Below are 26,919 nucleotides of genomic sequence, written 5' to 3' on the forward strand. Positions count from 1 at the left end.
TTCTGTTGACTACTCAACAGTATGGGCAGAACTGGGGTATAAAGATTCTGACGCCAAGTGTCTGATAATGACCATGGTAAATGTGCCGCTTCTTCACCAGACTCTCCATGTCATGTCTGACCCGCTGTAGCTTTTCTTTAATCATTTCTTCAGTTTTTTGCTATTGTTGTCCTTTTTTCAGCAATAGTTTATGCTGCAGTTAATTGTCTTCTCTCCTAAGAGAGTATTATTGGTTATCTTACCATCCTAAGCACAAACTGCTGAGAGGAAGAGGGTGTCTTTTTATGTTTTCTTAAAAAAAAAAGTACAAGTTTATAGCCATATCCAAACTCTATTTATATAAGTTTACAAATTGAATTAAAAATTACTTTTAACTAGAGATTAGATAAGCTTCTTCTTTTGCTTCTGGATAACACATATGACTTATTTCCTCATAATACTTTAAAAAAGACATTTCAGGAGATCATAACTATTTGTGACAACACCAAAGGATAGCTTGTTTTTATGTAATTATAATTAAAGCATTGGGTGTTCTTTTAGTCTCTTAAACATTTTTCTTGCTTATATTGCTCTGGGGTCCACATGGATTCTTCCAGTACCTGTTGGATGGGCCCTGGAAAAACCATGACATGCAAATGCAGTTGCTGCTGCCTTTCCAACAGAGGAACATCTAGGTGGTGGCACACACAAAAAATACAGTTCTTAAGTTTAAGCCCATTGAATGCATCTAGTTGCAATAAATTTGTTTTTAGATACCTTTATAATTCTATTTATTAAATGCTGATACTATTCTCTAAATTTCTGCCTAGGTCTGTAACCAGTGATGAAGGATCCATGAATGCATTCACAGGAAGGGGGTCACCTGGTAGGGGTCAAAAGACTAAAGTCTGTACCACACCTTCATCTGGTCATGCTGCATCTGGGAAGGACTCAAGCAGCAGATTGGCTGTTACAGACCCCACTCGGCCTGGTGCCACCACCAAAATCACCACCACCTCCACCTACATTTCTGCCTCTACACTTAAAGTTAACAAGAAAACCAAAGGGCTCATTGATGGCCTTACTAAGTTTTTTACACCATCACCTGATGGTCGCAGATCACGAGGTGAAATAATAGACTTTTCAAAGCACTATCGTCCAAGGAAAAAGGTCTCTCAGAAACAGTCATGCACTTCTCATGTGTTGGCTACAGGTACCACACAAAAGCTAAAACCTCCACCTTCTTCACTTCCACCCCCAACCCCCATCTCCGGTCAGAGCCCCAGTTCACAAAAGTCCAGCACGGCCACTTCTTCTCCCTCTCCCCAGAGTTCTTCCAGCCAGTGCAGCGTGCCCTCCCTGAGCGGCCTGACCACTAACAGCCAGCTGAAGGCACTCTTTGATGGGCTCTCTCATATCTATACCACTCAGGGACAGTCTCGCAAAAAGGGACACCCAAGTTATGCACCACCCAAACGTATGCGTCGTAAAACTGAATTGTCTTCCACGGCAAAATCTAAAGCCCACTTCTTTGGCAAAAGAGATATTAGAAGTCGGTTTATTTCTCACTCCTCCTCCTCTAGCTGGGGGATGGCTAGAGGACGTATTTTTAAAGCAATTGCTCACTTCAAGCGAACAACTTTCCTTAAAAAGCACAGGATGCTAGGCAGATTAAAATATAAAGTGACCCCTCAGATGGGGACCCCCTCACCAGGGAAGGGGAGCTTGACAGACGGAAGGATTAAACCTGATCAGGATGATGGTAAGCAAAAGGTCAAAGCTCCAACCAAACCTGCGTCCCGTCCCTTTCTCCCCAACCCCGAAAAAAATCAACCAATCAATTCCTATTTGTCACATAGGTCTTAGCTATTTCTCTTGTTCTCACTTCACTTTCATACAGAAGCAGTGAAACTTTGACCTTTTTCTAATGCTGACTAAACCTCCAAAATGTTGTTTTTCCAACTAATACTCTCCCACCTTTTATTATTTACTTCCATTCGTAGTGACACTAGGACCCCCAGATGCCTCCATAGCGTTGCTTATGGCTTTGTAGTCCCGCATGAGTAGCCACTGCCATGCTTCTGCCATGCTTTCCCCCATGTCGCCTCTGCAGCCACAGCGCTGTTCGGCTGTGTGCTGTCAGTGCTTCCAACAGGGGGTGTTTCAGCTCTTCCCTCTGCTCCACTGCTTTCTCATGACAAAGTTCATCCTGCTTCCGTCTCAGCAAAGCCTGATCTGTGACTCTGTGATGTGTGCTTTTGGATGTGAGTGTGTCTGTGTGTGTATCCACCTTAGGGAGAAAACGGATTTCATAATTTCATTGAACAAATTGGCCCATTACATTTGCTACCCTTTATCAAACAAAAACCGAAAATGTGTCATTTGGACAAAGTGGTAGAATTTATTATCTCAAAACTGATAATGGGAATGCTATAACTAGACGTTGATAAAACTTCTAATCTTGGTTGAAAAATATGATTTCGCTTTGTATTACTCTTACTTTCCCTCATATATTTATTAAAGCTGTAAAAAGATGACAGTGATAAATTCAAATAAAAATTTGAGTATAGCAGGGAAAGGATACTGCTGGATCTATGAGCAGTGCTTAGAAGTAAAAGTTTATTTATAAAGCTTTTAAAAAAACCCCTATTTGCCCAGTATGCTAATTTGGTGCCATTTTGGTAATATATGATGGTTACTCATGATTCAAGTCAGTGAATACACTTTCTGCTGGTTTTAAATGACAGATACTGAAATAAAAATAAACATCAAACAAGAAAGTGCAGATGTAAATGTGATTGGAAACAAGGATGTCGTTACTGAAGAGGATTTGGATGTTTTTAAGCAGGCCCAGGAACTTTCTTGGGAGGTAAGGCAAGGATCCCCCATTGTACTAGCAAGTATAAAATGTGGCTTCTGACTATCCATATGGAATTACTGTGTTGATTTTATAGAGAATCCCTTTCAACATCCTTTGTGATTCTTTAGCCGTTATCATGCCCATTTTTATTGACTGTGCATTCAAAAGCAATGACTTTGTAGAATTGTCTCAACTCTTAAAAGTAGGTATTGGCTCAGCTGGTCTCACAAAATAAAACAGAGTAGCACTAATTGAGGCAGATTTTGGAAAACGTTTCTAGGTGTGAAGGAATAGATTTCTGATGAGTTTTGCCTAAATTTAGAAAATAACAATTTAAAATCATTAACAAAAAGAGGAACATCACTGTTAAATTTGCCGATGTTTCTTCCAACACAGATGGCCAGCCATATGAAAAATGTCTCATATTTTTAGCTCTTTTGCATTGATGAAAAAATATTGTGTTTCACGATGAGTTGTAGTCAGTTTTATTTTTATTGTCCAGTAATTTCTTTAAGTGATTCCACTTTAATTCTGCCTAAGTTATTACCACCCAGATATTGAAAGGTGAGGCTGTCAGACTTCTCAAAGACGAATCTGTTATGAATTGTGAATTTGTTGTGTCAGTGACTACATTCGGTTTCTCTGGCCAGTGTGGTCGGGTAGACTCCCTACCCAACCCCACTTCCTGTTTTGTGGGGAAGAGGTTTTCTGTAGGCTCTTAATGCTTTATTTTTAGTAGCAGCCAGTTGGGCTAAATACTCCTGACAGTTTCTACCTTTAGAGCTATTGGATATTTCCAACCCTCATTCTGCCCCTATCAGGATGCCTTGTATCAGCTTTCCTTTGGCTGAGATGAATGTCAAATTTCCCCCTGTTATTAAGATTGGAAGTCCTTGAACCAGCCCAGATTGGAAGTGGAGCAGGTCAAAACTCCTATGTTGATCAGTAGTGGGATTATGCCCTTGAATAGCCACTTTACTCCAGCCTGGGCAACACAGCAAGATGCCACCTCTTTTAAAAAAAGATTCGAAGTCCTTAAATATTATCTTTTTTTTTTTTTTTGGCCTTCTTCTGACATTCATGTATAAACGTGAACAGTAGGCCATTATCTGAAAGATACTGCTAATTCTAAAACTTTTTCATTCCAACGTGGTAAAACTGGCTTTTTTTATTCAAGAAATATTCTTGTTCTGTGTCAGGCACTGTACTGGACACCAGGGATACCACAGTGAATCTGGCAGGCAGAGTTCTTAACCTCATACGGCTTTCCACATGGAAATAAGGGAAATAAGAGGAGACAAATGCTAAGCTGCAGATTTCACAATTGATTATTTAATTACAGTTGTGATAAATACTACCTCATGGAGGAACAGGAAACTGTAAACATATGTAATAAATAAGCCTGTGTAATAGCCACATCATTTATAATCACCTAATTTCTAATCTGTTACAACAGATTGTTAAATCCAGTTGTAATCAACATTTGTATGTATTTATACCATACTTATTTCCTTTGCTATACTGTTTCTTAGGGTATTCGTTTGCTGTGAATCTTACACAGAGGTAATGTTAGGTTGGTGCAAAAGTAATTGTGGTTGTTGCCATTGAAGGTAATTATAAAAACAGCAATTACTTTTGCACCAACCCATTTCATAAGGGTCTGTAGTGTTTTAAGACCATGCAAATTCACAATTAAGATTAGCGTTCTGATAAGTTTTGATAGTCACTGGTGAAAGAACCAAAATGTAAGTGAAGTATATATATTATTATTTTCCTTTTCTTTCTATTTAACAGAAAATAGAGTGTGAGAGTGGGGTGGAAGACTGTGGCCGGTACCCTTCTGTGATTGAATTTGGTAAATACGAAATCCAAACCTGGTACTCCTCGCCTTACCCACAGGAATATGCAAGGTAATAGAATAAATCTGGCAGGTGTATAACTTGAATGTCACATATGTGAGAAAGGAAAATTCTTGATTCTAAAGCAGGAATTAGGGATGATTTTAGGAAATAAATTTTGATAGTCAATGCTAAGTGCTTCCCAAACTATTGCTTTTGCCAGCACCTTTTAATAGTATTCCTTGTTCTCGGTAAATTCCTTATGCTCCTTAGTTAGACGGGCATTATAAATTTTGCCATTTAGCTTCTAGACTGTGCTTTCTTTCCTTGGTTAATTGGGGAAATGTTGGTTTTGTATGAAACCCAGTAAAAAAAAAGAAATTTGCCACGGTGAATTATTTGGTAGACTTTCTTCTCTGGTTGCCTTTTATATTTTTGAATTAGGCCTGTTCATTTTATCTCTGATTTCTGGCATTTTGTTTTTAAGTTTTTAATAGAAATTTAGCAAAAGAAGGAAAAATGGGAGAAAGTAGGTGGGAATGGGTAGTCTTAAGAGACCCTTCCCCAAATCTTTACTTTTAGAACTATTTGTGACTTTGAAGAGAAGGCCAGGCCCAATGGCTCACTCCTGTAATCTCATCACTTTGGGAGGCCAAGGCAGGTGGATCACCTGAGGTTGGGTGTGCGAAACCAGCCTAGCCAACGTGGCAAAACCCCCTCTCTACTAAAAATACAAAAAGTAGCCAGGTGTGATAGGGCACGCCTGTAATCCCAGCTACTTGGGAAGCTGAGGCAAGAGAATCACTTGAACCCAGGAGGTGGAGGTTGCAGTGAGCCGAGATCGCACCACTGCACTCCAGCTCGGGTGACAGAGTGAGATCCCATCTCAAAAAATAAAAAGTAAAAAGGAGAAAAAATGGTATCCGAGTTTTCATTTGTCTTGAACTCGAATTAGCTGTGAACGAATATATCCCAAAATAGGTACATTGAGAATAGATTTCTTCCATGAAGTACATCAGGGTACACTTTACTAGTGTCTTCAAAAATTTTTTAGTCTGCAAAGTTTTCAGTAATTATAAACTTGATTTTCTTATAAAATAGATCTTATTTTTTTCATTAGCATGTGAGTGTCTGGCCAATCACATAACTGGAGAAAATGCGAAGTGTTTTCTAAAAGTTAAATGACAAAGTAAGAGTCAAGAATTTTGGTTTCTCCTCCTAGCTTATACCATTCAGTTGTGTGTTCTTGAACAATTTTTTTAAATGACTATGAGCTTTAATTTGCCTAGGTGATCATAAGCCATGTGTTCTAAAAACTTTGAATAAAATTTGTACATAAGTGCAAGATTTGAAAGTAGTCTCATCTGTGTCTGCCTGTCTCTTGAAAACCTTTTACCCCATTCTTAAACTCCAAAGACCTTGCAAGTGCCTCTAAACATTTTCTTATAAATATCAGCCGTGTTCATTAAAATATGGAAATAAAAAGTGTTCTAATTTTTAAGGTGGAGAAAAAGTCAGCAGGGAAGAGAGGTATTTGTCTTTTACTCAAAGTAACAGTGGAATTGGTAGAAAACAAATTAGATCTTTTGATTTTCAGCCCTGCCATTTACTGCGTTAGACCATGTATAAATCTATGATAATAACTTTAAAGTTACCTCTTCCAGAAGTGGAAATGGTAACAACTAAGTTCAAGGACTTTTCGGCCTCATATGTATGCAGATTGTTTAAAAATAATAAATTCACTTCTGAGTAAAATATTATAGCTATACCGCTGACCATATATAATTGGAAATAAGATAGTAAGTGTGAATTTTGAAAAATATGCTTGGCCCCTTGACAGGATGGTATCCTTATTAAGTTGATTTTTAGGGTGGTGGTTCCATATCTGTAAACCTTTCTTTACATAGGATATTTTTAAGCAAACAAATGATTTGTTCACAAAGTAAAGGGAGCACGTATTATGGATTATATTGAAAAGTAATGTAAGGTTGTTTTTACATTCTCTCTTTACTATTGGCTTTCTTTTTTTTTTTTAATTAATTAATTAATTAATTTTTGAGATGGTGTCTCACTCTGTTGCCCAGGCTGGAGTGCAGTGGTGCGATCTCGATTCACTGCACCCTCTGCCTCAAGCGATTCTCCTGCCTCGGCCTCTCGAATAGCTGGGACCACAAGCATGTGCCACCACGCCCAGCTAATTTTTGTATTTTTAGTAGAGACGAGGTTTCACCATGTTGGCCAGGCTGGTCTCAAACTCCTGATCTCAGGTGAACTGCCTGCCTCGGCCTCCCAAAGTGCTGGGATTACAGGCGTGAGCCACTGCACCCATCCTCCAATGTTATTATACAACCTTTTTATGAGGTAGAGAAAATTGAACAATATTTAATCTTCCCCCGCAACAGTATAATCTATCTGATAGATTCTGTGATTTTTAAACTTCAACAGATTACCAAAGCTTTACCTGTGTGAATTCTGTCTTAAATATATGAAAAGTAAAAATATTTTGCTAAGACACTCCAAGAAGTGCGGATGGTTTCATCCTCCAGCAAATGAAATTTACCGAAGGAAAGACCTTTCAGTATTTGAGGTAAGCATGTGTAAATAAAAAATTTAGCTTTTTGAAATCTAGTACTCCTAATTGTTGACTATGTGCTGATTTGTGTTTAGAAGGTGCAAAGTATATTTAATTTTGGCACTGAAATTCAGACTGCCCTTTAAAACATCTCTGTGTTTTGGAATGTTTAACCATATTAAGCAACCATTTAGGTTGATGAAGAATCCCTACTTCATCACATTAACATTTTTGTCTTCCCCAGAATCCCTGTCTACACTAGATATATTCACCAATGAATTTATGATCTCCTCAGCTCTTTGTAAATTCCACTTTCTTTGGCAGGAGAAATGAGCTTTGTTCAGCAGCTCTAGCCAATGTCTGGCAGGTGCTCACTCTTTCAGGGAACTGAGCAGCTGTACATATCTCCTCAATACACAACCACCTGTGTTTCCATCCACTTCTTGGCAGGATGGATAATCCTTTTGGTGAGACCCTAACAGATGTTGGGACTCCCTCCCATCTGGGTAGATGGCCACCCCTGAAGAACTCTGCTGTTCACAGGAACCCCTTGTGGCCATATGTCTGTCATTGTGGGTTTCTTGAAGACATTTTGTATTTCCAGAATTGATTTAGTAGCAGGCCTTTGCCTCTATATAGTTGCATTGTTTAATTATGTATCTGTTGTCAGTTTCAGGGATTCAGTTAAGCTGAGTCAGTTTTACCTTGCAGGGACCATGCCTTTCTCCCAGGTTATTGTCTGTCTGCAGGACTTTTCACGTCTCTCCTTTATGCTCTTCCCTCCACTTGCACACTTCTGTTGTCTGCTGCATTTTCTCTTTTGTGACCCATCATGGTATGCATTGATGCTCATTCCTGGGTGCTGGGAACACGCCTACCTTGTACAGCAAATGTGATGTCTTCTTCCTGTGAAATATAGTTTCACTTCTGGATTCTCTTTTTCTGAACTATTCAGGCTGAAATTTATTGTTCTGCCTTACAGTTCTTTTTATTTCCGGCCTGTAGTGTCTTGCCATCATATTAAAAAAAGGGAAGGTTGTAGGTTTCTCACATGGACCAGGCTCCTTCTCAGACAGGTTTGGGCCCACTAGGTTTTCCCCAAGACTGATCAGAGAACACAGGAAACTCCAGTTGTGTCTTATGATTTTTTTAAAGCCTTCTCTTTTCTGTCAGGCTCTTTTGGCAAGCTTGGAGGAAGAAGGGTATTGTTGCTGGGAAGGTTAGGTGATATATCAGTTCTTACTAAAAGTTAGGCATAGAGTTTCTCAATCCGGGCACTATTTGACATTTCAGGCTGGTTAGTTCTTTGTTGTAGGGGCTATGCTATACAGCGCAGGATGTTTAGCAGCATCTGTGGCCTCTACTAATTGGATGCCAGTAGCACCACCACCCCCTCCAGTTGTACCAACCAAAAATGTCTCCAGACGTAGCCGGAATCCCCCGGGGGGCGGAATCACCCCAGTAAGAACTAGTGGGCAAGAGGGAAGGCTGAAGACATGTTGCCTGAGCTTCCTGTTGCTATGCTATCCCGCCAGCCCCAGCCGGCTGAGGTGACACAGCTGCTCACAGTTGAAGCTTAGCTAATGTCACAAGTTCAGCTTTCCTATTGGATCCTTCCTTGATGCCTTAGATCTGTTCTTCCAACCAAAACATTGTTTCTCAAAGCTCAAAACACATTGTTGGCCTTAAGTAATTATTTAATAAATCAGCATGAGTCAGGGTTGGGATTGAAGCTGTCATAAATCCATGGAACGTCTTCGCAGGGGCAAGGGGATCAGTCTTGTTAGGCTGGTAAGAATGGGCTGTTCTTTCAGGGCAGGTGCTTTTGGACCATCCAGAGATGAGAGGGGAAACATCAGAAGCATGTCTGTAAAATTCGCTTGTACGAATAAGGAGTTGGATTTGATAAGTACTGAGGTCCCTATTCTGGAATCTGACTTAATAGAGTATAACATTTGGGCAACTTTTCTCCTAGCAGTTTCCTACAAAACGTATAAAACAAAGGAGGAATAATCACAGATTACGATTTTCCTGCCTTCTTCCCTTTCTTTATTCTTCTTACACCTTTCACAACTGATCAGAATTTTCTTCAGCACTGTCATCTATTTTTCTGGTTCACAGTTTATGTATATCGCCATCTTTCCTTTTTGTAATATACTCCCATTTCCAAAAGGGCCATACTCTCAAATATATGAAAACTTCCTTTAATTGAAGGGAGAATTGTATCCTCTGTGCCCGTTGCCCATATTTGATTGTGTTGCTATGTATGGGACCTAGGTTTCATCTAAGGGAAATAGTTATATGAAATCTAAAAATAATTTGTGCAAGATGAGAACCCGTATGGTCCACAGGAGACCTGAGAATGGTCAAGTTCGTTGTTTAAGAGCTCTGGTTAGCAAATACCCATTTCCCTTAAGAAAAGTGCTAGGGAAATTCTTCTTGAATCTGCTGTGTTTTCTGTTTTCAACAAGTAACTACATTTGATCAAAGAAATTGGCATCTGTGCCTAGCCTCCTGTCTGTAGCCATCAGTATCACAGCTTGATTCTTTTATTTTCAAGAGAAGTAGACTGTAATCATGGTGCTTATTGTAGGTTGAAATTCATATCACTTTCTCTGTAAGTATTCCCAACATAGATATTTTATCTTTTCCAATTACATTTAAGATGATGCTTGGGATAAAACCAAAATGGAAACCTCTTTGCTAATCCACAGTTCTGAGGAATCAGAATAATACAGTTCATTAATTTTAGTTTTATGTGAAACCCTTTTGAAACAACATAAAGTTTAACTTACTTGAGAAGTATTTTGATCTGTTTATATTTCCTTAACACAGATTTATTTGGTTCAAATAAAGAGAGAGGACATGCCTGATCATTTTTAGCTCAGAATAAACTACAAGTAAAAATTACTCCTTTACTAGTGGTTTGGCCCTTCTTTGGTAGCTAAAAGAGAAATTTAACTACCTCAAATGTACCCTAATTTAAGAGAAAATGTGGAATTCTGATTTGCCAGTGACAGCTGTTTTCTGGTTAAAGCTGTACTTGCTTAATAGAGTGTTTTAATCTCTCAGTTTAAGATTTGGAAATAAAATGATGTACTTTCTGAAATACCATATAGAAGAAACAATTTTATGTGGCGTGGTATTTTTATGTTAAATAATGTTGTCTGTTTCTTTCTGCTAGGTTGATGGGAATATGAGCAAAATTTATTGCCAAAACCTTTGCTTGTTAGCCAAGCTCTTCCTGGACCACAAAACATTGTATTATGATGTCGAGCCATTCCTTTTTTATGTCCTTACAAAAAATGATGAAAAGGGCTGTCATCTGGTTGGATACTTCTCTAAGGTAAAACAAGAGCCAGCATGACCTTCATTTTCTTTTTCAAAATGTTTTTGGTAGAGCCCAATTCTTTGAACAGGGCTTTTTCATTACTGTAATTTGAATAAGTGACATGTGTTTTTGAAAAGCTCAGGTTCTTGTTCAGAACTAATTTTAAAAGATGAAAACAAAAAACATGGTGCCTAGTAAGTGTGTAAAGGACCTCAGCACTGTGTGCCGTCCTGATGACATTCTAATTGCTGCCTTGTGGACCACTTAGCATCTTTGATTTTCTCAGTGTAAGCTTATTTCCGTTTTCCCTTTAAGTGGTGTCAACATGAAGGTTTCAGTTTAATGTAGCATTTAAGAGAGAATTCTCCTTTCTCCTTGTTGCCTTCCCTCTGTGGTCAACAGTATCTCAGTGAGTTAGGACGCTGGCATTTGGACAGTCAAGCTGATAAAACGACTGGTTTTACACTTTAGTCTCTTATTCTCTGTGCTATGGTTTTAAGTTCTAAAGCAATCTCACCTTTAGAAAGCCTAAGTATCAGCTGGGCACAGTGGCTCATGCCTGTAATCCCAGCACTTTGGGAGGCCAAGGCAGGTGGATCGTGAAGTCAAGAGATAGAGACCATCCTGGCCAACATGGTGAATGCAAAAAATTACTAAAAATGCAAAAAATTATCTGGGCCGGGTGGCACACGCCTGTAGTCCCAGCTGCTTGGGAGGCTGAGGCAGGAGAATCGCTTGAACCTGGGAGGCAGAGATTGCAGTGAGCTGAGATCGCGAGCGAGACTCCATCTTAAAAAAAAATAAAAATAAAAAAAAAGCCAAAGTATCTCCAGCTATTAGAGTGGGGGAAACATCGACATATTGAGGGGGATGTAGCTTGTCCTTTTCAGTGGTTCAGAGCAGTTCATTCACATTCTTCTGCTCAAAGGCTTCTAAGAAACAATAGCTCCTTTTAATAAAGGATAACTGAGTTTGGAGATGTTTACCAGGTAATGACCTTAACTTTTCTGAGGCACCTAGGAAATAGTTAAATTTACCAGGATGGTACATAGAGACAATAATTATGAGACTTTTAGGTAGAAGGTCCAAACTCTATCTTTTATTTATTTTATGATACATTTTTTATATTAGGTGATACTTGAATTTTAATGAATCTGCTCTTGCACAATGTAAATGGTATGCTTTATACAAGTGCCATTTTACTGGAGTTTCAAAAGATAGAATATATGTGAAGGTACTTGCAAACTATAGCTATCCTAAATCCGAGTCAACCCAAAGATCATAAACAAAAATAAATAACACCATTCATGGAAAACTGTCTCAGTGTTTTAATCCACATATTTGGTAAAGCTTTGAAATGAAAAAGAAGAAAGTTAATTTGCACATTACAAATTCAAAAGATGATAGAGAATTAACACTGACTAAAACAATAAATAGGAAATCTATTTATATGATTAATAAATAAAACACCTTACCTTTTATGTAGGTTTGTCAAGATCATTTTTCTCCAGAGACTTAAAAAGAATAGTGGTTGCGTCCTTCCTGTTAGAAAATGGTGTTTCTTTCAATGTCTGTGGATTTAAACATAGGCTTAACCGTGCCCACCTTACTCGTGCTGCACTGACCATACCGCTCCTGAGTCTTGTGTTGGCTGCTGAGTAGCAGCCATGTGTAGAGTTGGTGGTGATTCTTGAAGTTTGAATTTCTGCCTCTCTTCCTCCCAGGATACCTAACATTTTACTCAGAACTAGCTCAACTTTTCTCATTTTGTCAGTTTCTTCTATAGCATGGCAGCAGCTGCTGTTATTTCCTGCTATTTTGGAATACTAATATGCCTTGGCAGTATAGTGAAACAAAAATTAATCTAAAAAATAACCATGTTAAAAGACTAGATGAGGCCAGGTGCGGTGGCTCACGCCTGTAATCCCAGCACTTTGGGAGGCCAAGGCGGGCGGATCACGAGGTTAAGAGATCGAGACTATCCTGGTCAACATGGTGAAACCTCGTCTCAACTAAAAACACAAAAATTAGCCGGGCGCAGTGGTGCATGCATGTAATCCCCGCTACTCTGGAGACCAAGACAGGAGAATCCCTTGAACCCGGGAGGCAGAGGTTGCAGTGAGCTGAGATTACCCCACTGCACTCCAGCCTGGCGACAGAGCAAAACTCCATCTCAAAATAAATAAATAAATAAATAAAAAAGACTAGATGAAACTAAACCATATTCTCATGTGTCAGTTGGAATCTAGAGGACTCTGGCCCTTTGGGGCTATTCTTGAACTAAATTCTAGAGGTTATTAGAATGACAGTTCAAGGATAGCCAGACAAGGGCTGGAATGACCTAGAAAAGTTCAGTGCAAATTGTTACATGCATATGACTTTCCAAGCACATAATAGATGGCTGTAAACAGAAAGGAAAGAAGGAGTAGTTATTTTATTCATAGCTTAGAATTTAGCTATAGTAATGCTTAGAATTTAGCTATAGAATTTAGCTATAGTAAGTTGCGAGGCGGGGGAAGAAAGATCACTACTATATTGGATCTCAAAAAACTCCGAAAGGTGGAAATTTTGGTTCTGGACAAAGAAGGGAATGGCATCAAGGATGAATTCTCTTAACCCAGAGTACATTTCTTTTTAGAGAGAGTGACCTATTTGTCATAACTTTGCAAAATAGACGAATTACTTGAACCTTTGCCATTGATGTGCACATCCAGTGAGGGACAATTCATCTTCTTAGGAGAACTGACACACATTGCTTCCTCCTCATTTTTTAGAGGCTCCATAGACAACTACAAATGTGCAAAAGTTGGGAATGCATCTTTTTCACAAAGAACTCTTCAATTCTGCCCTGTAGGGTTTTTTCCACAACCATCTCCTGTGATCTTTCAAATTGGTTCATTAAAGATCTGGGTGTTCTGAAGTAAAACTTTGGTGTGGTTGGTACCATTTGTGGTTAGTCTTATTTGTGGTTTATATTTGGCCAGAGCATCCATGACCTCAAAAGCCTTTTCCAGATCTCTGTGTAGGTTTTGGCAACTTCTGTGTACTCTGAATAAAAAAATGCTGCCCTGATGCCACATCCCATGAAAGTTGCAAGTTCTTCTTTAACTGTAAGAGCTGTTTCTTAACCGTGTTCTATCCAGTCTTCCTCCTGGTTTCAAACTGTTGGTAGTATTTTGGTCTAACCTTTGTTTGGAGGCTTTAGAGTTTCTTGTTGTTGTCTTTTTGTTTCATTTTGTTTTGTTTTCCTGGTTTGAAATGCAGATTAATTATTTCTCTAGCTTTTTACATTGACTTTTTATTCACAGGAGAAATGTATTTGTGCACATCTACCCACACAGATACTGTTTTAGTTTCACTGGGGCATTTTCCAAAAGGCAGAAGACAGATTGCTGTTGCAGAGTTGTAGATTATTATTATATTTAGCAAGATAGCTGGCTAAATCCTAACTTACTCCACTGGGTGACTCCCTGGGATGTTATTTTCTCTATCTCTGAAGTTATTTGAGCAAGGAAAGCATTTCTTTTATACTGTCTGTATTCTGTTTTATTTGGTTCATATTTCCTTGGATTCTTTATGCATATTTTATGGCACTGACTTTCAAGAATAAAGATGTAGTTGAGAGGCATGCCAGAGTCGATGGTTTGTTGTTAGTTGATAGTTTGATTGATTAATATAGTAGGATTTTTCTGCTTGATCCTGACCTAACCCATTGGCTTTCTTTAGTGGACAGTTTTACAAGGACAGTGGCAGGTGCAGGGAATTGCCCACTTCAGCAGGGCTCTGACATACTTGATCTGTTTCTCCTTCCCTCAGGAAAAGCTTTGCCAGCAGAAGTATAATGTCTCCTGCATAATGATCATGCCCCAGCACCAAAGGCAAGGATTTGGACGGTTTCTCATTGATTTCAGTAAGTGAAGTACTTTATTTACTTTCATGATCCAGGAGGCTGATGGCTGTTACAGGAAACAGTAACACACAAAAGTTTATTTAACCTGCATTGTTGTTTTTATCAATAGAGAATGAGTTTTCTATTTATATTTACATAGGTTAGAACATCTTCCTCAAGTGAAAAATGTACTGCTGCTCAGTGATTGTACTCTAGGAAATTGAGACTAGATCTCTCGGCAGCGGGCCTCATGCACAAAGCCATTACCCTGAATGAACCGCCAGAATTACATTCCATTTTGTGGTGCTCATGCTCATTAGCACCAAAAGAGGCAATTATTCGTGATTAAAGCTAAAGGAAGTATTATCTGAAAGGATTTTCAGCTCTCTAAAATTTTGCCTATAATCTTGTACAGTGCAAAGCAGAAAAGGTATATTTCCATTTAGAAAAATAATTTTCTAGGCAGCCTGTCCTGGGCCTTGCTAGTAGAAATAACTCTTACCTTGTTTTGTTAATTTCCCTTTTCTATTATGGAAATTAATACAGTGTTTGTATCTAGAGGTTTCCCAAGAAATATTTATCTTATATGCACTCATATCTTCTGAGCCTTCTCTGTTAAAACCGGAATAATATATAAAAGTGTGCACATGGATAATGTTTTTAAAAATTGGTAGTTTCTTTTTTTCCTTGTTTATATTATACTGGATGTGTAAATGTTGTGTTAGAGGTACATTTGGAGAATTGATTCAAAATATCTAGATAACATGATGACCAGATATCCCATGATAATAGTCATTTCTGGTCATGTAAAAATCTGTCACTGGCCAGGCGTGGTGGCTCATGCCTGTAATCCCGCACTTTGGGAGGCCGAGGCAGGTGGATCACAAGATCAAGAGATTGAGACCATCTTGGCCAACATGGTAAAACCCCATCTCTACTGAAAAATAAATACAAAAATTAGCTGGACGTGGTGGCACACGCCCGTACTCCCAGCTACTGGGGAGGCTGAGGCAGGAGAATCACTTGAACCCAGGAGGTGGAGGTTGCAGTGAGCTGAGATGGTGTCAGTGCACTCCAGCCTGGGCGACAGAACGAGAGACTCTGTCTCAAAATAAATAAATAAATAAAAATAAATCTGTCACTAGGAACCAGGTGCTTCTTGATTACCAGATTGCAGTTTATCTGCTTGTTAACTGAAAGGAGGAAAATTTAGGACTTTGCACAATGTTCGTCAGCTATATCAGATGCAAAAACCACAATGTAAATGTTCTCACAGAAAACCATGAAGAAATACAGTGACTCTAAATCTATATTGTTAGGTATTGTAAAGATTAATGTCTGATAAAAGTGTAAAATAACTGAATAGCAGTTTTGACTGATTTATCTAATGACATTGAAGAATGTGATTCTTTTAAAAGAAAAATTTTGATTATTTTTCTATTTTTAGATAATATTTTTAGTTATTGATTCATTACCCTAGTCTTATCTATACTTTCCTGACCTAGTTATCCATGAAACCAGTAATCCCAAGGAGGGCCATCTTACCAAATGCAGTGTACCATTTTTATTTTTGTAGAGTCCTAGCTGTAATCATTTCTGAGGGCAAAACCATTTATCTTGTTCTCCAGTTTTGTGTATCTTCTATTCATAAGTAGTGCATAAATATAGTTTCTGGTATGCATAGCAGCCATTCAAGCCTTAAATTTTTGGTCATATCTATATGCCTACAGAATAAGACAAACTCCTTAGCTCAATATTTAACGTCTTCTAACATCTAATTCCAGCCTGTCCTTTAGGCTTTTTCATCTACCAATCTCCTTTTTCTCAAATAGTCTGAGCATGGTCCTATACCTCCATTTTTTGTCTATGCAGTCCCTTCCTTGAAATGATCACCTAATCCTTTCCTAGTCTCTGTCTGTTCAAAATCCTGCCCATTGTTACGAGCCAGCTCAAGTATCTCTGCTTTTTGATCCCACCTCCTGGAATTTTATCTCATACCTTTATTGGTCCCATATTGTATATGGTATCACACTTACCCTCTATTCACCCTTTTGTGATAATTATTGATGGAGGTGTCATACTTCCAACTTCTCTGTATCCAGTAGTACAGATTCCTATATAATAATAGGTATTAGAGGTATAAATTAAATTGTATTGATATAAACTAAATTTCCAAATTGATATGTTTGCTGTCCACAATAATTGTCTACCAAAAATTAAAAAGGAACTGGTACTTACTAGGTAAAGTTCAAGCTCTAAATTCAGTAGCGTCTTATTTGTACAGCATGATCTGGCACTAAGGCCTTCTACATAAGAAAACAGTCTGGGTAACAAATACATTATCTTCAAATGCTATGTCTTTTTTTAAACCATTTTAGTGAAAACTGTTATTAGAATCTACCTTGTATTTTAAAACTACAGAACACATTGAAACCTTTACTGAGTGGTTCAGGGCCACTATGATGAATGCTGTCTACCAGGATGTGACCAGGCAAAGCAGTGCTGAGGGTGTGGTTTTTGATTTTCTCTTTCCTGTACACTTAGCATTGCCCCTGCTGGAGTGGGTTTAAGAAGTGCGGTGAAAGATCTGAATAAAGTTGAAAAGGGATTGGTGTTATTCCCTCAGAGAAGAGGAGACTAGGGGAAGAATTTTATAGCACTCGAAGAAAATGCGAACTGGTGTAAACCCAATAGAAATTCAATTTAAAACCAAAAGAATTTCTTGGCTATAAAAGTTTTAAGGAAGATAGAGTAGGCTGCTGAAGAAATTAATAGCACCTTCTCTTGGAAGTTACTTAAAGTAATAGTAGATAAATATCTTTCCAGAATGATTGAAATCCAGCCTTTAAAGGTAGGGATGAGTCACATGACCTCTCATGATCATTTTTGACCTCATAATTTGGAGCCCAGGATAGAAAGCTAACTAGGGTTACAGGTTTTCTAAAATCTGCTGTGGTTTTTTAAAGGACCTTTTAATGGTTATATTTGTTTTATTTCTGTTTTGTACATGAGCCTGGGGTCTTTTGGTCAGGGATGTATTTTCAGTAAGTCAAATGAGGTTGTAAATCAGGTAGATCTTTATAATTGCCAGTTTAGTAAGCTGAAACAAGACACAAGCAGGGAGAGAGATATAGCTGCCCACTTGCACACTTGATCACAGATGTGAGTGGAATGTAATGCATTGTGTGTATATACACGCTCCTGGACTTAGAGTGGGGCTATGGGCTGATAAACCCATCATAAAGTGAAAATATCATTAATTAAAAATACATTTAATACACTTAATCCACCAACCATCCTAGCTTAGCCTGGACTTTAAATGTGCTTAGAACATTTACATTACCCCACAGTTGGGCAGAATCATCCAACACAAAGCCAATTTCATAATAAAGTGTTGAGTATCTCATGTAAGAGTGTTGTACCACATATCGCTAGCCCAGGAAATGATCAAGTATGGTTTTTACTGAATGGTGTTGCTTTCATACTTTAGTAAAGTTGAACCATTGTAAACCAGGGACTGTCTGTATAAAGAACTGCAAATGCAGTGCTTTGAACACTGTTCTTCAGGGCAGCCGAGTGAGGTGGAATGGTCATCCATGGAACCATGTGCTGCTTGCAGAATAAGTCATTTGTCTGTCACTTCCTAGAATAGCTTCTCTGGGATTTGTCAGAACAAGGCTCCCGAGGAGGCCATTTGCAGAGTTTGGCCAGAGTGACTAAAGGGCACCAACTCCCCATTTGCTCATAAACTCCCTAGTGGGTTTTATGACTCTTTGCCCACAACTGGAATGGGTGGAGGAGAGAGTGACTATCATGGATTGGTTGAGAACACGTTCCTTTCTCTTGGATTCTAGGATTCCCTTTCTCAGTCAGAAAATTTGAAAGTCTTCCGCATCTCTGTCTGTGAAGTCTTTCTATCTCTCTCTCCCTCCATCCGCACCAGACATACAGAGAACTCCCTTGCCCACAAAACTTGCCACATTTGCAGTTCCTGCTTCAGAGCCTCACACCGACAAGGCAAGGAGCTCTTCTTCTCCCAGCCACTGCTGAGCCCTGGGGCCCCAGAGTGCTCCCTCCCAAGCCCTGGACTGCTTCTGCTGCGGGGGCTGCCAGCAGTGCCTTATCCATGTCACTATTTTTTTCTTTAATTTTGAAATAATTTCAGACTTAGAGAAAAGCTCTAAGAATAATACCACAATTTCCCATACATTGTTGCACATGTTCACATTTTATCACATCTGTTTTCTGCTCTATTATTTTCAGTCTCTCCCTTTGTTTCTCTCTTTCTCTGTCATATTTTCTTTTCAGAATCATTTGAGAGTAAGTTGAAGACGTGTGGCACCTTTATCCCCAAATAGTACAGTGTTTTTCTACAACGATGCTCTCATATATAGCCATAATATAAATTATTAAAATCAAGATATTAAAGTAATCTCTATGCATTGTTCAAATTTTAAATTTTACCAGTTTATACTGATGTTCTTTCTAGAGGAAAAAAAAAAAAATCTCCTCCAGGATCACATGGAGTATGTAGTTATGTCCCTGGAGCCTCCTTTAATCTGGAATACTACCTGTTTTTTTGTTTTGTTTTGCTTTGCTTTGTGTTTTCCATGATTTTGATATTTTTGAAGCATACAGGCCACTTATTTTGTATGGTGTGCTTCAATTTGGGTTTATGTGATGTGTCTTCACAGTTAGATTTAGGCTGTACATTTTTTGGCAGGAATACCATAGAAGTGACCGTATGTCCTCCCCAGTGCATTTCATCAGGATCATATGATAATACATTTGTCTCATCACTGGGCTTAGGTGGGACCTGCCAGCTTCTTCACTGTGAAATTACCATTTTTCGCTTTGTAATCAGTAAGTATCTGGTGAGAAGATACTTTGGGATTATATAAATATCAATTCTCATCCAATTTTCACGTCCTACTTTTACACCTTCACTTATGGCTCTTATCTAAAATAATTATTACTAGGATAATTAACAAATGGTAATTTTCTAATTTCATTCTTTCTACAACTTACTAATTGGCATTCTATAAGGAAGAATTGTTTCTTCTTCCCCATTTATTTAATTTTTTCTGTATAATTTTGGGTTTTAATTTTATTCTATAGGTTATATCTTGTCATTACCATGATTGATTTTGATGTTCCCCAAACATCAAGTTGTCCTGGATTTATTTAGCAGCAAATGTTTCAAGTGGATTCTTGTGCCTTTTCCACATGCTTCCGTCCTGTGGATTCTTCCTTTCTGCCACAGCATGATGTTCCAGATTTAGCTTATCCCTTTCTTAAGCCAGCGCTGGAATCATCCATTTCTCCCAAGAGCCTTGGTTCCTTATGGTGGAGAACAGTATTTAGGAACCAGGATCTGGGCCGGGCACAGTGGCTCATGCCTATAATCCCAGCACTTTGGGAGGCCGAGGCAGGTGGATCTCTTGAGGCCAGGAGTTCAAGACCAGCCTGGCCAACATGGTGAAACCCTGTCTCTACAAAAAGACACAAAAATTAGCCAGGCATGGCGGCGGGCGCCTGTAGTTCCAGCTACTTGGAAGGCTGAGGCAGAGAATTGCTTGAACCCGGGAGGTGGAGGTTGCAGTGAGCTGAGATTGCGCCACTGCACTCTAGTCTGGGTGAAAGAGGAAGACTTCACCTTAAAAAAAAAAAAAAAAAAGAAGAAGGAAACCAAGTTCTGATCACTTAAATGTGCCCATGGCTACTTGGGTGTCACTGCTTCTAGCCCTCTCGGAGGACAGAGCTAGGATAGCATGCATATTTGTATCCGTGTATGTGCATGACTGTATTTATTGTTGATTGCCCATGTCTTATCAAAAGTAAACTTCATGAGAGTGTGGACTTTGCTTTTTGCTGCATTCTGATCTTCTAGAAGAGCGTGGCGCTTAGTAGGTTCTTAATTGTTGAACAAATGTTAAATTATGACGGGAAGAACTTTTAAAATGTGCTTTCCCTTCTTGTGTGTGATTCTTAGGGAGAATTTTATTTTATTAGAACATAAACCATCAGCACTGGTTTACTTACTTCCAAATGATGCCAGGTATGCCCTGTCTTCTTTTGAGGTCTGGTACTTTTGCTGAAATGCAGCCTCTATCTTAAGATCATTTCAGTTGCATCAGAAAGAAGATGTCACTGTCTGCTCTAAACCTTTGGCGGAGAAAGCAGAGCTGTGACATAATCCACATTTGTACATAGCTGGTTGAAGAGACACTTATCTTTTCCTTACTTTTTCTCTTATCAGATAATTCATTTCTTGATTGCATTTATTTTGAAAGGAAAATTCCAGCTTTAGCCATAAGAAGCTGTCAAGAAAGCTTCTCTTTGCTTAGCCTTCCCAGCAGCTCCTGGGTGAGTGCAGTCAAGGCAGTCATTAAGGAATAATAAGTTATGCTTTTGAAATGGTGCTCAAGTACTTCATAGCCTTTTCTAAGATAAGGAGCCTCCCACCTTCACCCCCATGACACTTGTTGGAAAATACTGGACCAGCAGCTATATCCTTGGGCTTTTGCTGGGTTTTGGAAGACACGTTTTGACCTATGTAATCAAGTATAATGATGACATTTATTTGAATAGGATTCTAGTCTGTAATATAATAAGGAAAATGGCTATTTTTCCTTATTTTCTCATTATAATATGTTTCACTAAAAGCTTTTACCATTACTGTTTTATTACATTGGTCTGAAGTACAATATGTTTTAATATGCTAAAGATAACATCAAGGTTGAAAATTGAGCTCTCAGTGATTTATTCAGAGGTTGACTGCTGCTGAATGCATTGAAATGAGTTGCATGAGACAGTGCGGCTAACGATTTATTTGTGTATCTTTTTTTAAGCTAAGCTTGTCATAAATAAGAGCAAATAAATAGCTCTTATAGAATAGTTTGTATTCATTGCCTCAATGAAAACATTGTAAATATGAAACATACGGTCTGCAGTCTCTCATTTTTTCTGAAAGCTAGTGTTTTGCCTTACATAGCTCAGAATTTTTTCGAGTTTTGGCATGCAGGTGGTTGTTTGTTGTTTTTTTTTTTCCAAACAAATTTTTTGTCTGTTTGGATTTCTAACATTGACTGGCATTTGCAGTGAGTCATTTTGAAACCCACTACTGGACAAATTCCATTCAAATAATTGGGATGAGAATAACCTAATCTTCAGCGGTAACTGGAACAAAATGAAACCTTAGTGGGACCGTCAAGAGGGCAGGGACTTGGTCATTGCTAAACTCCAAGCCATGAGCACAGTGGCTAGCACATAGAGGATACACAATAAAGGATTGTTGGGGGAAATCAGTGCATGCCTGAGTCTAGTTAATCCACTTCTTTGTATGAGTGTCAGCACCTGCCAGATACATCCAGCTAGCTTTTGACCAGTAGTGCTTAAACTCAGACTTCCTCTCAGTCTTTGTTTTTTACACTTTATTTATCACTTCATCCCATCTTTCAGCAAACATGCTTTAAATACACTGTGCCAGGGATGGTCTAGGTGATGAGGACATAAGGATGAATGATTTAGTCCTTGCCCATAGGGTAGTAGAGGGTCAGACACAAAATTCTTCCCAGCCCTGCAATTTCAAATGTGAGAGAGGCTGTGGCAGTGCAGAGGAGGAAATGCTTCCAACTCTATTTCCCATTTACCCAGTTAAGATATATGGAAGAGACACATTTTTCACATTTTTCTCTTCTCTTCCTCTTCTCTTCTCTTCTCTTCTCTTCTCTTCTCTTCTCTTCCTCTTCTCAAGACTGGGTCTCACTCTGTCACCCAGGCTGGAGTACAGTGGCCTGATCATAGCTCACTGCAGCGTTGCACTCCTGAGCTCAAGTGATCCGCCCATGTCAGCCTCCCAAGTAGCTGGGATTACAGGCACATGCCACCATTCCCGGCTGTTTTTCACGGGCAGAGGTGGGGGGTCAGGTAGAGACAGGCTCTTGCTTTTTTGCCTAGGCTGGTTTCAAACTCCTGGCTTCAAGCTGTCCTCCTGCCTCAGCCTCCCAAGGCACTGGAATTACCAGTGTGAGCCACTGTGCCTTGACCCGTTGTTAAAACAAGATCAAGAAAGATTTTGCTCTGCTTGGCTGAAATTAGTGCTATACCTGGTTTGGGTTTCACGAGAACTATTCCCCCTTGAACATATTTTCCAGCTTGTAATAGAGACATTATGTTTAAGATAGAATATTCTAAGATAAAAGTTTGCCTGCACTTACCCTCTCATGATGGTATTTCATTTTCTTTTTCTTTTTTTCTTTTTTTGAGACTGAGTCCTGCTCTGTCGCCCAGGTAGAAGTGCAGTGGCACGATCTCAGCTCACTGCAGCCTCTGCCTCCTGGGTTCAAGCAGTTCTCCTGCCTTAGTCTCCTGAGTAGCTGGGATCACAGGCACGCACCATCATGCCTGGGTAATTTTTGTATTTTTTAGTAGAGACAGGGTTTTGTCATGTTGCCCAGGCTGGTCTCAAACTGCTAAGTAAAAGCGAACCACCCGCCTCAGCCTCCCAAAGTGCTGGGATTACAGGCATGAGCCACCACACCTGGCCCTAAACAACATATTTATGACTTCAGCTGGTTGTAAGGTAGTTTTTTGGTTCGTTGGTTGGTTGGTTGTTGGTGTTGTGTTTGTTTGTTTTTAAATATAACTTCATATTGGGTAAAACAGAAGGTTTTCCTTAACTTGTTTAGAATTGTTTAGGAAAATACTAGTTAGGAATCTGATTTTTTTCTCCCCCACAGAGGGTTTGTGGTTAGCATGTTTGTACCCTAATATTCATGCTACATTTTCATGTTTACCAATGTAAAAACCTCTGTTTTGTAATTATTTATATGGAGTCCTGCTTTGAGTTAACATCATAGAGGAACTCTTTTTTTCAGCAAAATTGTTTTAAATTAATGTTTCTAAAGTGTATAAAAATGGTTGAGTGGATTAAAAGCAATTCAGTTTCACATGTAACCATTTGTCCACATGTAAATAAATATGTAGCACAATTACACAGCAGAAGGTACAAAAAGGTGTTGCTGAAATCATGAGAAAATGTAATACAGGTGGACATCACTCTCCACAATAAATTTACATATGTCCTTTTTTGGGGCAAATACAGTCATCATTTTAAATGAAGTCGAAGAGTTATTTCTGTAAACAAAACAAAGTCCTGCTTGTCATACTAGACAGCAAGGAAGCAAAAATTGTTAGGGTCATGTCAAAAAGACTTAGGAGTCAATTTGAAGAGGCTCTGACCAGACAATAAATATAATAATAAAGATAAAAAATATGCAACTATCAAATGTTTAAATTCACAAGTTCATAATGATATTAAAAAACAAACTGATTTAGAGGATAATAGGAACCAGTTTATTATCTTGAAAACCGCAAAAAATGTAATTAAAGCATTTATCCTGCCTTTCTTATATAAACTGTACAGTGAAGTAATCAAGTAGTAAAGGAGGGGAAACATCATTTTATTTTTTAAATTTTTAAAATTTTTTTGAGACAGAGTCTTACTCTGTCACCCAGGCTATAGTGCAGTGGTGCGACCTCAGCTTACTGCAGCCTCAACCTCCTAGACTCAGGAGATCCTCCCACCTCAGCTTCCTGAGTAACTGGGACTACAGGTAAGCACCACTATGCCCAGCTAATTTTTTCATTTTCTGTAGTCTCTTTATGTTGTCCAGACTGGTCTTGAACTCCTGGGCCCAAGCGATCCACCTGCCTTGGCTTCCCAAAGTGGTAGGATTACAGGCATGAGCCGCCACACCTGGCCAGAAACATCTTTTTATAAACATATTCCAGCTAACCAATGAAAATAAAATGCACAGTGGTTTACACCTGCAATCCGAGCACCTTGGGAGGCCGAGGCGGGCGGATTGCCTGAGCTCAGGAGTTCATGACCAGCCTGGGCAACGTGGTGAAACCCCGTCTCTACTAAAATACAAAAAATTAGCTGGGTGTGGTGGCATGCGCCTGTAGTCCCAGCTGCTCGGGAGGCTGAGGCAGGAAAATCCCTTGAACCTGGGAGGCAAAGGTTGCAGTGAGCCGAGATTGCGCCACTGCACTCCAGCCTGGGCGACAGAGTGAGACTCCATCTCAAAAAAAAAAAAAAAAAAAGAAGAAAAGAAAATGACAGAATTAAAATATAACCGTTTTGTAATTCCCACCACTACTGTGAATTAATGGATGTAGACAATGAACAAAAACAACAGTTGCAAAAAGGACAACCAGAAATTATGTATCTTCTGATCAAGGATATTTGTAGTCTTGCCAGTGGATTGAACCCAAGTCTTATCAAGCAAGCATTGGATCTAGTTGCCATTTTGCAAGAGATACAGAATAAAGAGGAGCATACTGAGCTGCAGTGCAAGTAGGAGATCAGCAAAACTCAGAGTGTGGACAGTATAGGTCAAGTGGCCCCAGTTCATCCACAGGTAGATTACAAGGAAAAGAAAGGGGTGAAGGTGGAACCCCTAGATTAAAATGGCATTAAGATTTTTTTTTTATTTTAATAGGCAAGACTGTTCTAGTGGCTGGGCTGTTTTGGTGATGAAAGTATAAAAAAAAAAGAGAGATTATTGTGAGAGTCAGTCTAGCGGTTACGTATGAGAGAGAAGGGGTGATTGGCTGGAGCAGATAGAAGGTTTTCTGGAGTAGCCAGCAAAGTTCTCTTTCTTGATCCTGGGTGATAGTTACAAGGACAGTTGCCTAGTAATAATCCATTAAGCCATATATTTGTTTTTTGTCATTTTCTATATCTGTGTTTTATTTTTGTTTTTTTAGAAAGTGATCATCTTAAAATGGTAGGTGATATCCTATGATATCTTAGCGCTTGGGTTTTTGTAACTCTTAAAACTGAAACTTACTTGATTGGTGGCATCCTATTAGTCATGTTTTAAAGAGAGACATGGTTTTCACCTTGACTGCTCGAAAATGAAAACTTGAGTGTACAAGTATTTAGTGTACAGGCATCAACTCCATGTCAGCCTTTGCAGAGCCATTTTTATGTGAAGGAAATGTACTGAAATTTACTTGAATCAAATCCTCTGAAGTGTTGAGTCTAGTTCATCAGAGAACAGCATTCCTGTACATTTCACTTTCACTCTTAAACTTAGAAAAACATAATTGAAGGGTTGTGCATTAACAGAATGAGGATGAAATGAAGGATTCGGACAAGGAATGTCGATGCAGAGTGAGGATGGAGTACAGAGAAAGTATTTAACTGTGAGCCCGAGGAGAGAAAGAAGAGACACTGCAGCATGAGAACTGTTTTCCCATTTTTCTTTTTTTGTGGGAAGAATAGCACCAGCAGACCCTGTAAGATATGTACAGGAAAACTGCCCTTTCCTCCTCCTTGGTTGCTGAGCAGTTCTAAAATTTGGGGTAGATCTTTAGGCACTAGAAACAGAACTTAGAGAAAAGATGTTAAAAGTTAGATTTTTAAGAAAGGGAAGAAAAAGGCTAGGATGGCTTAAAATGTCCTGAACTGAGGCTCTGCTATTTATCAGAAAAACAGGTTTCCTTCTTAAGAAGGTGATTCTCTGTTCGTAGACTAAGAGTCCTGCCCTGGGGTTCGCCCTGCGTTGGAGCTTTTCTCCATGAAGTTAAGGACATTAATAAGATCTTTCTCTACCGAAGCACAAGATGCCTCTGAAGACAGCCTTTCATCCCTGTAGCTTTTCAGTTGCATCCAGTTAAAAACTTATAGAACATAATGAATGTTTTTAGAGAGGAAATAAAATGAATGATGCCCGTGAATTTGTTTTAAACATTGTTTATTTTACCTAATAATTTATATAAATATTCCTTGAAGAGGAAGAGAAATCACCAGATTTAATTAATAATCGGAAGCTTTTTAGAGGATTTACTTTGAAATACCTCCCTGCCAATTTTTCATAAATTAAGCATAAACTTTCTTTGACCTCATCACACATAATTAAATAGCTGTGGAAGGGTTAAAACCAACTAAAAAGCAATTCTGTATCTCAGTCTCCATTCTCCTGCAAAATTATACAGGAAGTTTGTTTCAGTTCTCAAGCAGGGTAATTACAAGAGACAGTTACATAATTTACAGTTTCAATCTACTTGTCCATAATCACACACTTCTACCTACTTGTATATACCCCCATGAGTATGTGTGTTGTACTTTGATTTGTAAATGATGATTGCAGTGTGATTGATTCCTTGCGATGTAACATATTGAATTGATTTTTTAAAAAATGAACTTTAGCGGCTAACATGTCTATTTGAGTTCCTGTTATTTACGTAGTTTGTGGTTCTTGCGTTCAGCAGTTGCATACCAGCTAACAAATTAAACTCCCAGAGCTTTTTGTCTCATTAAATTTGGAAAATAGAGTGTCTGCATACAACCTAACCAGAAAAGTGCCGAGTACCTAGTAGACACTCAACTGTTGGACATAGCACAAAACCATTTCAAGCCTTTGAAAGTGGAATGGA

The 26,919-nt window shown here is 38.8% G+C and overlaps 1 protein-coding gene across 13 annotated transcripts in view; it reads left to right on the forward strand.

The window, feature by feature from the left end:
* The window catches only part of KAT6B (lysine acetyltransferase 6B), a 207,789-nt gene that overhangs the window by 157,684 nt on the left and 23,186 nt on the right, over window positions 1-26,919 (forward strand). For 11 of the 13 annotated variants that reach the window (XM_033209753.1, XM_033209756.1, XM_033209752.1 and 8 more), the window contains 6 exons: window positions 810-1,741; window positions 2,727-2,848; window positions 4,634-4,749; window positions 7,123-7,264; window positions 10,434-10,595; window positions 14,397-14,490. In XM_033209753.1, the coding sequence (XP_033065644.1) occupies window positions 810-1,741; window positions 2,727-2,848; window positions 4,634-4,749; window positions 7,123-7,264; window positions 10,434-10,595; window positions 14,397-14,490 (1,568 nt within the window). The remainder of the gene's footprint in view (window positions 1-809; window positions 1,742-2,726; window positions 2,849-4,633; window positions 4,750-7,122; window positions 7,265-10,433; window positions 10,596-14,396; window positions 14,491-26,919) is intronic. The other 2 variants (XM_033209762.1, XM_033209763.1) reach the window with 2 other exon arrangements.

This window comes from Trachypithecus francoisi, unplaced genomic scaffold (assembly GCF_009764315.1).
Source record: "Trachypithecus francoisi isolate TF-2019V2 unplaced genomic scaffold, Tfra_2.0 Lachesis_group9, whole genome shotgun sequence".
Taxonomy (NCBI): Eukaryota; Metazoa; Chordata; class Mammalia; order Primates; family Cercopithecidae; genus Trachypithecus; species Trachypithecus francoisi.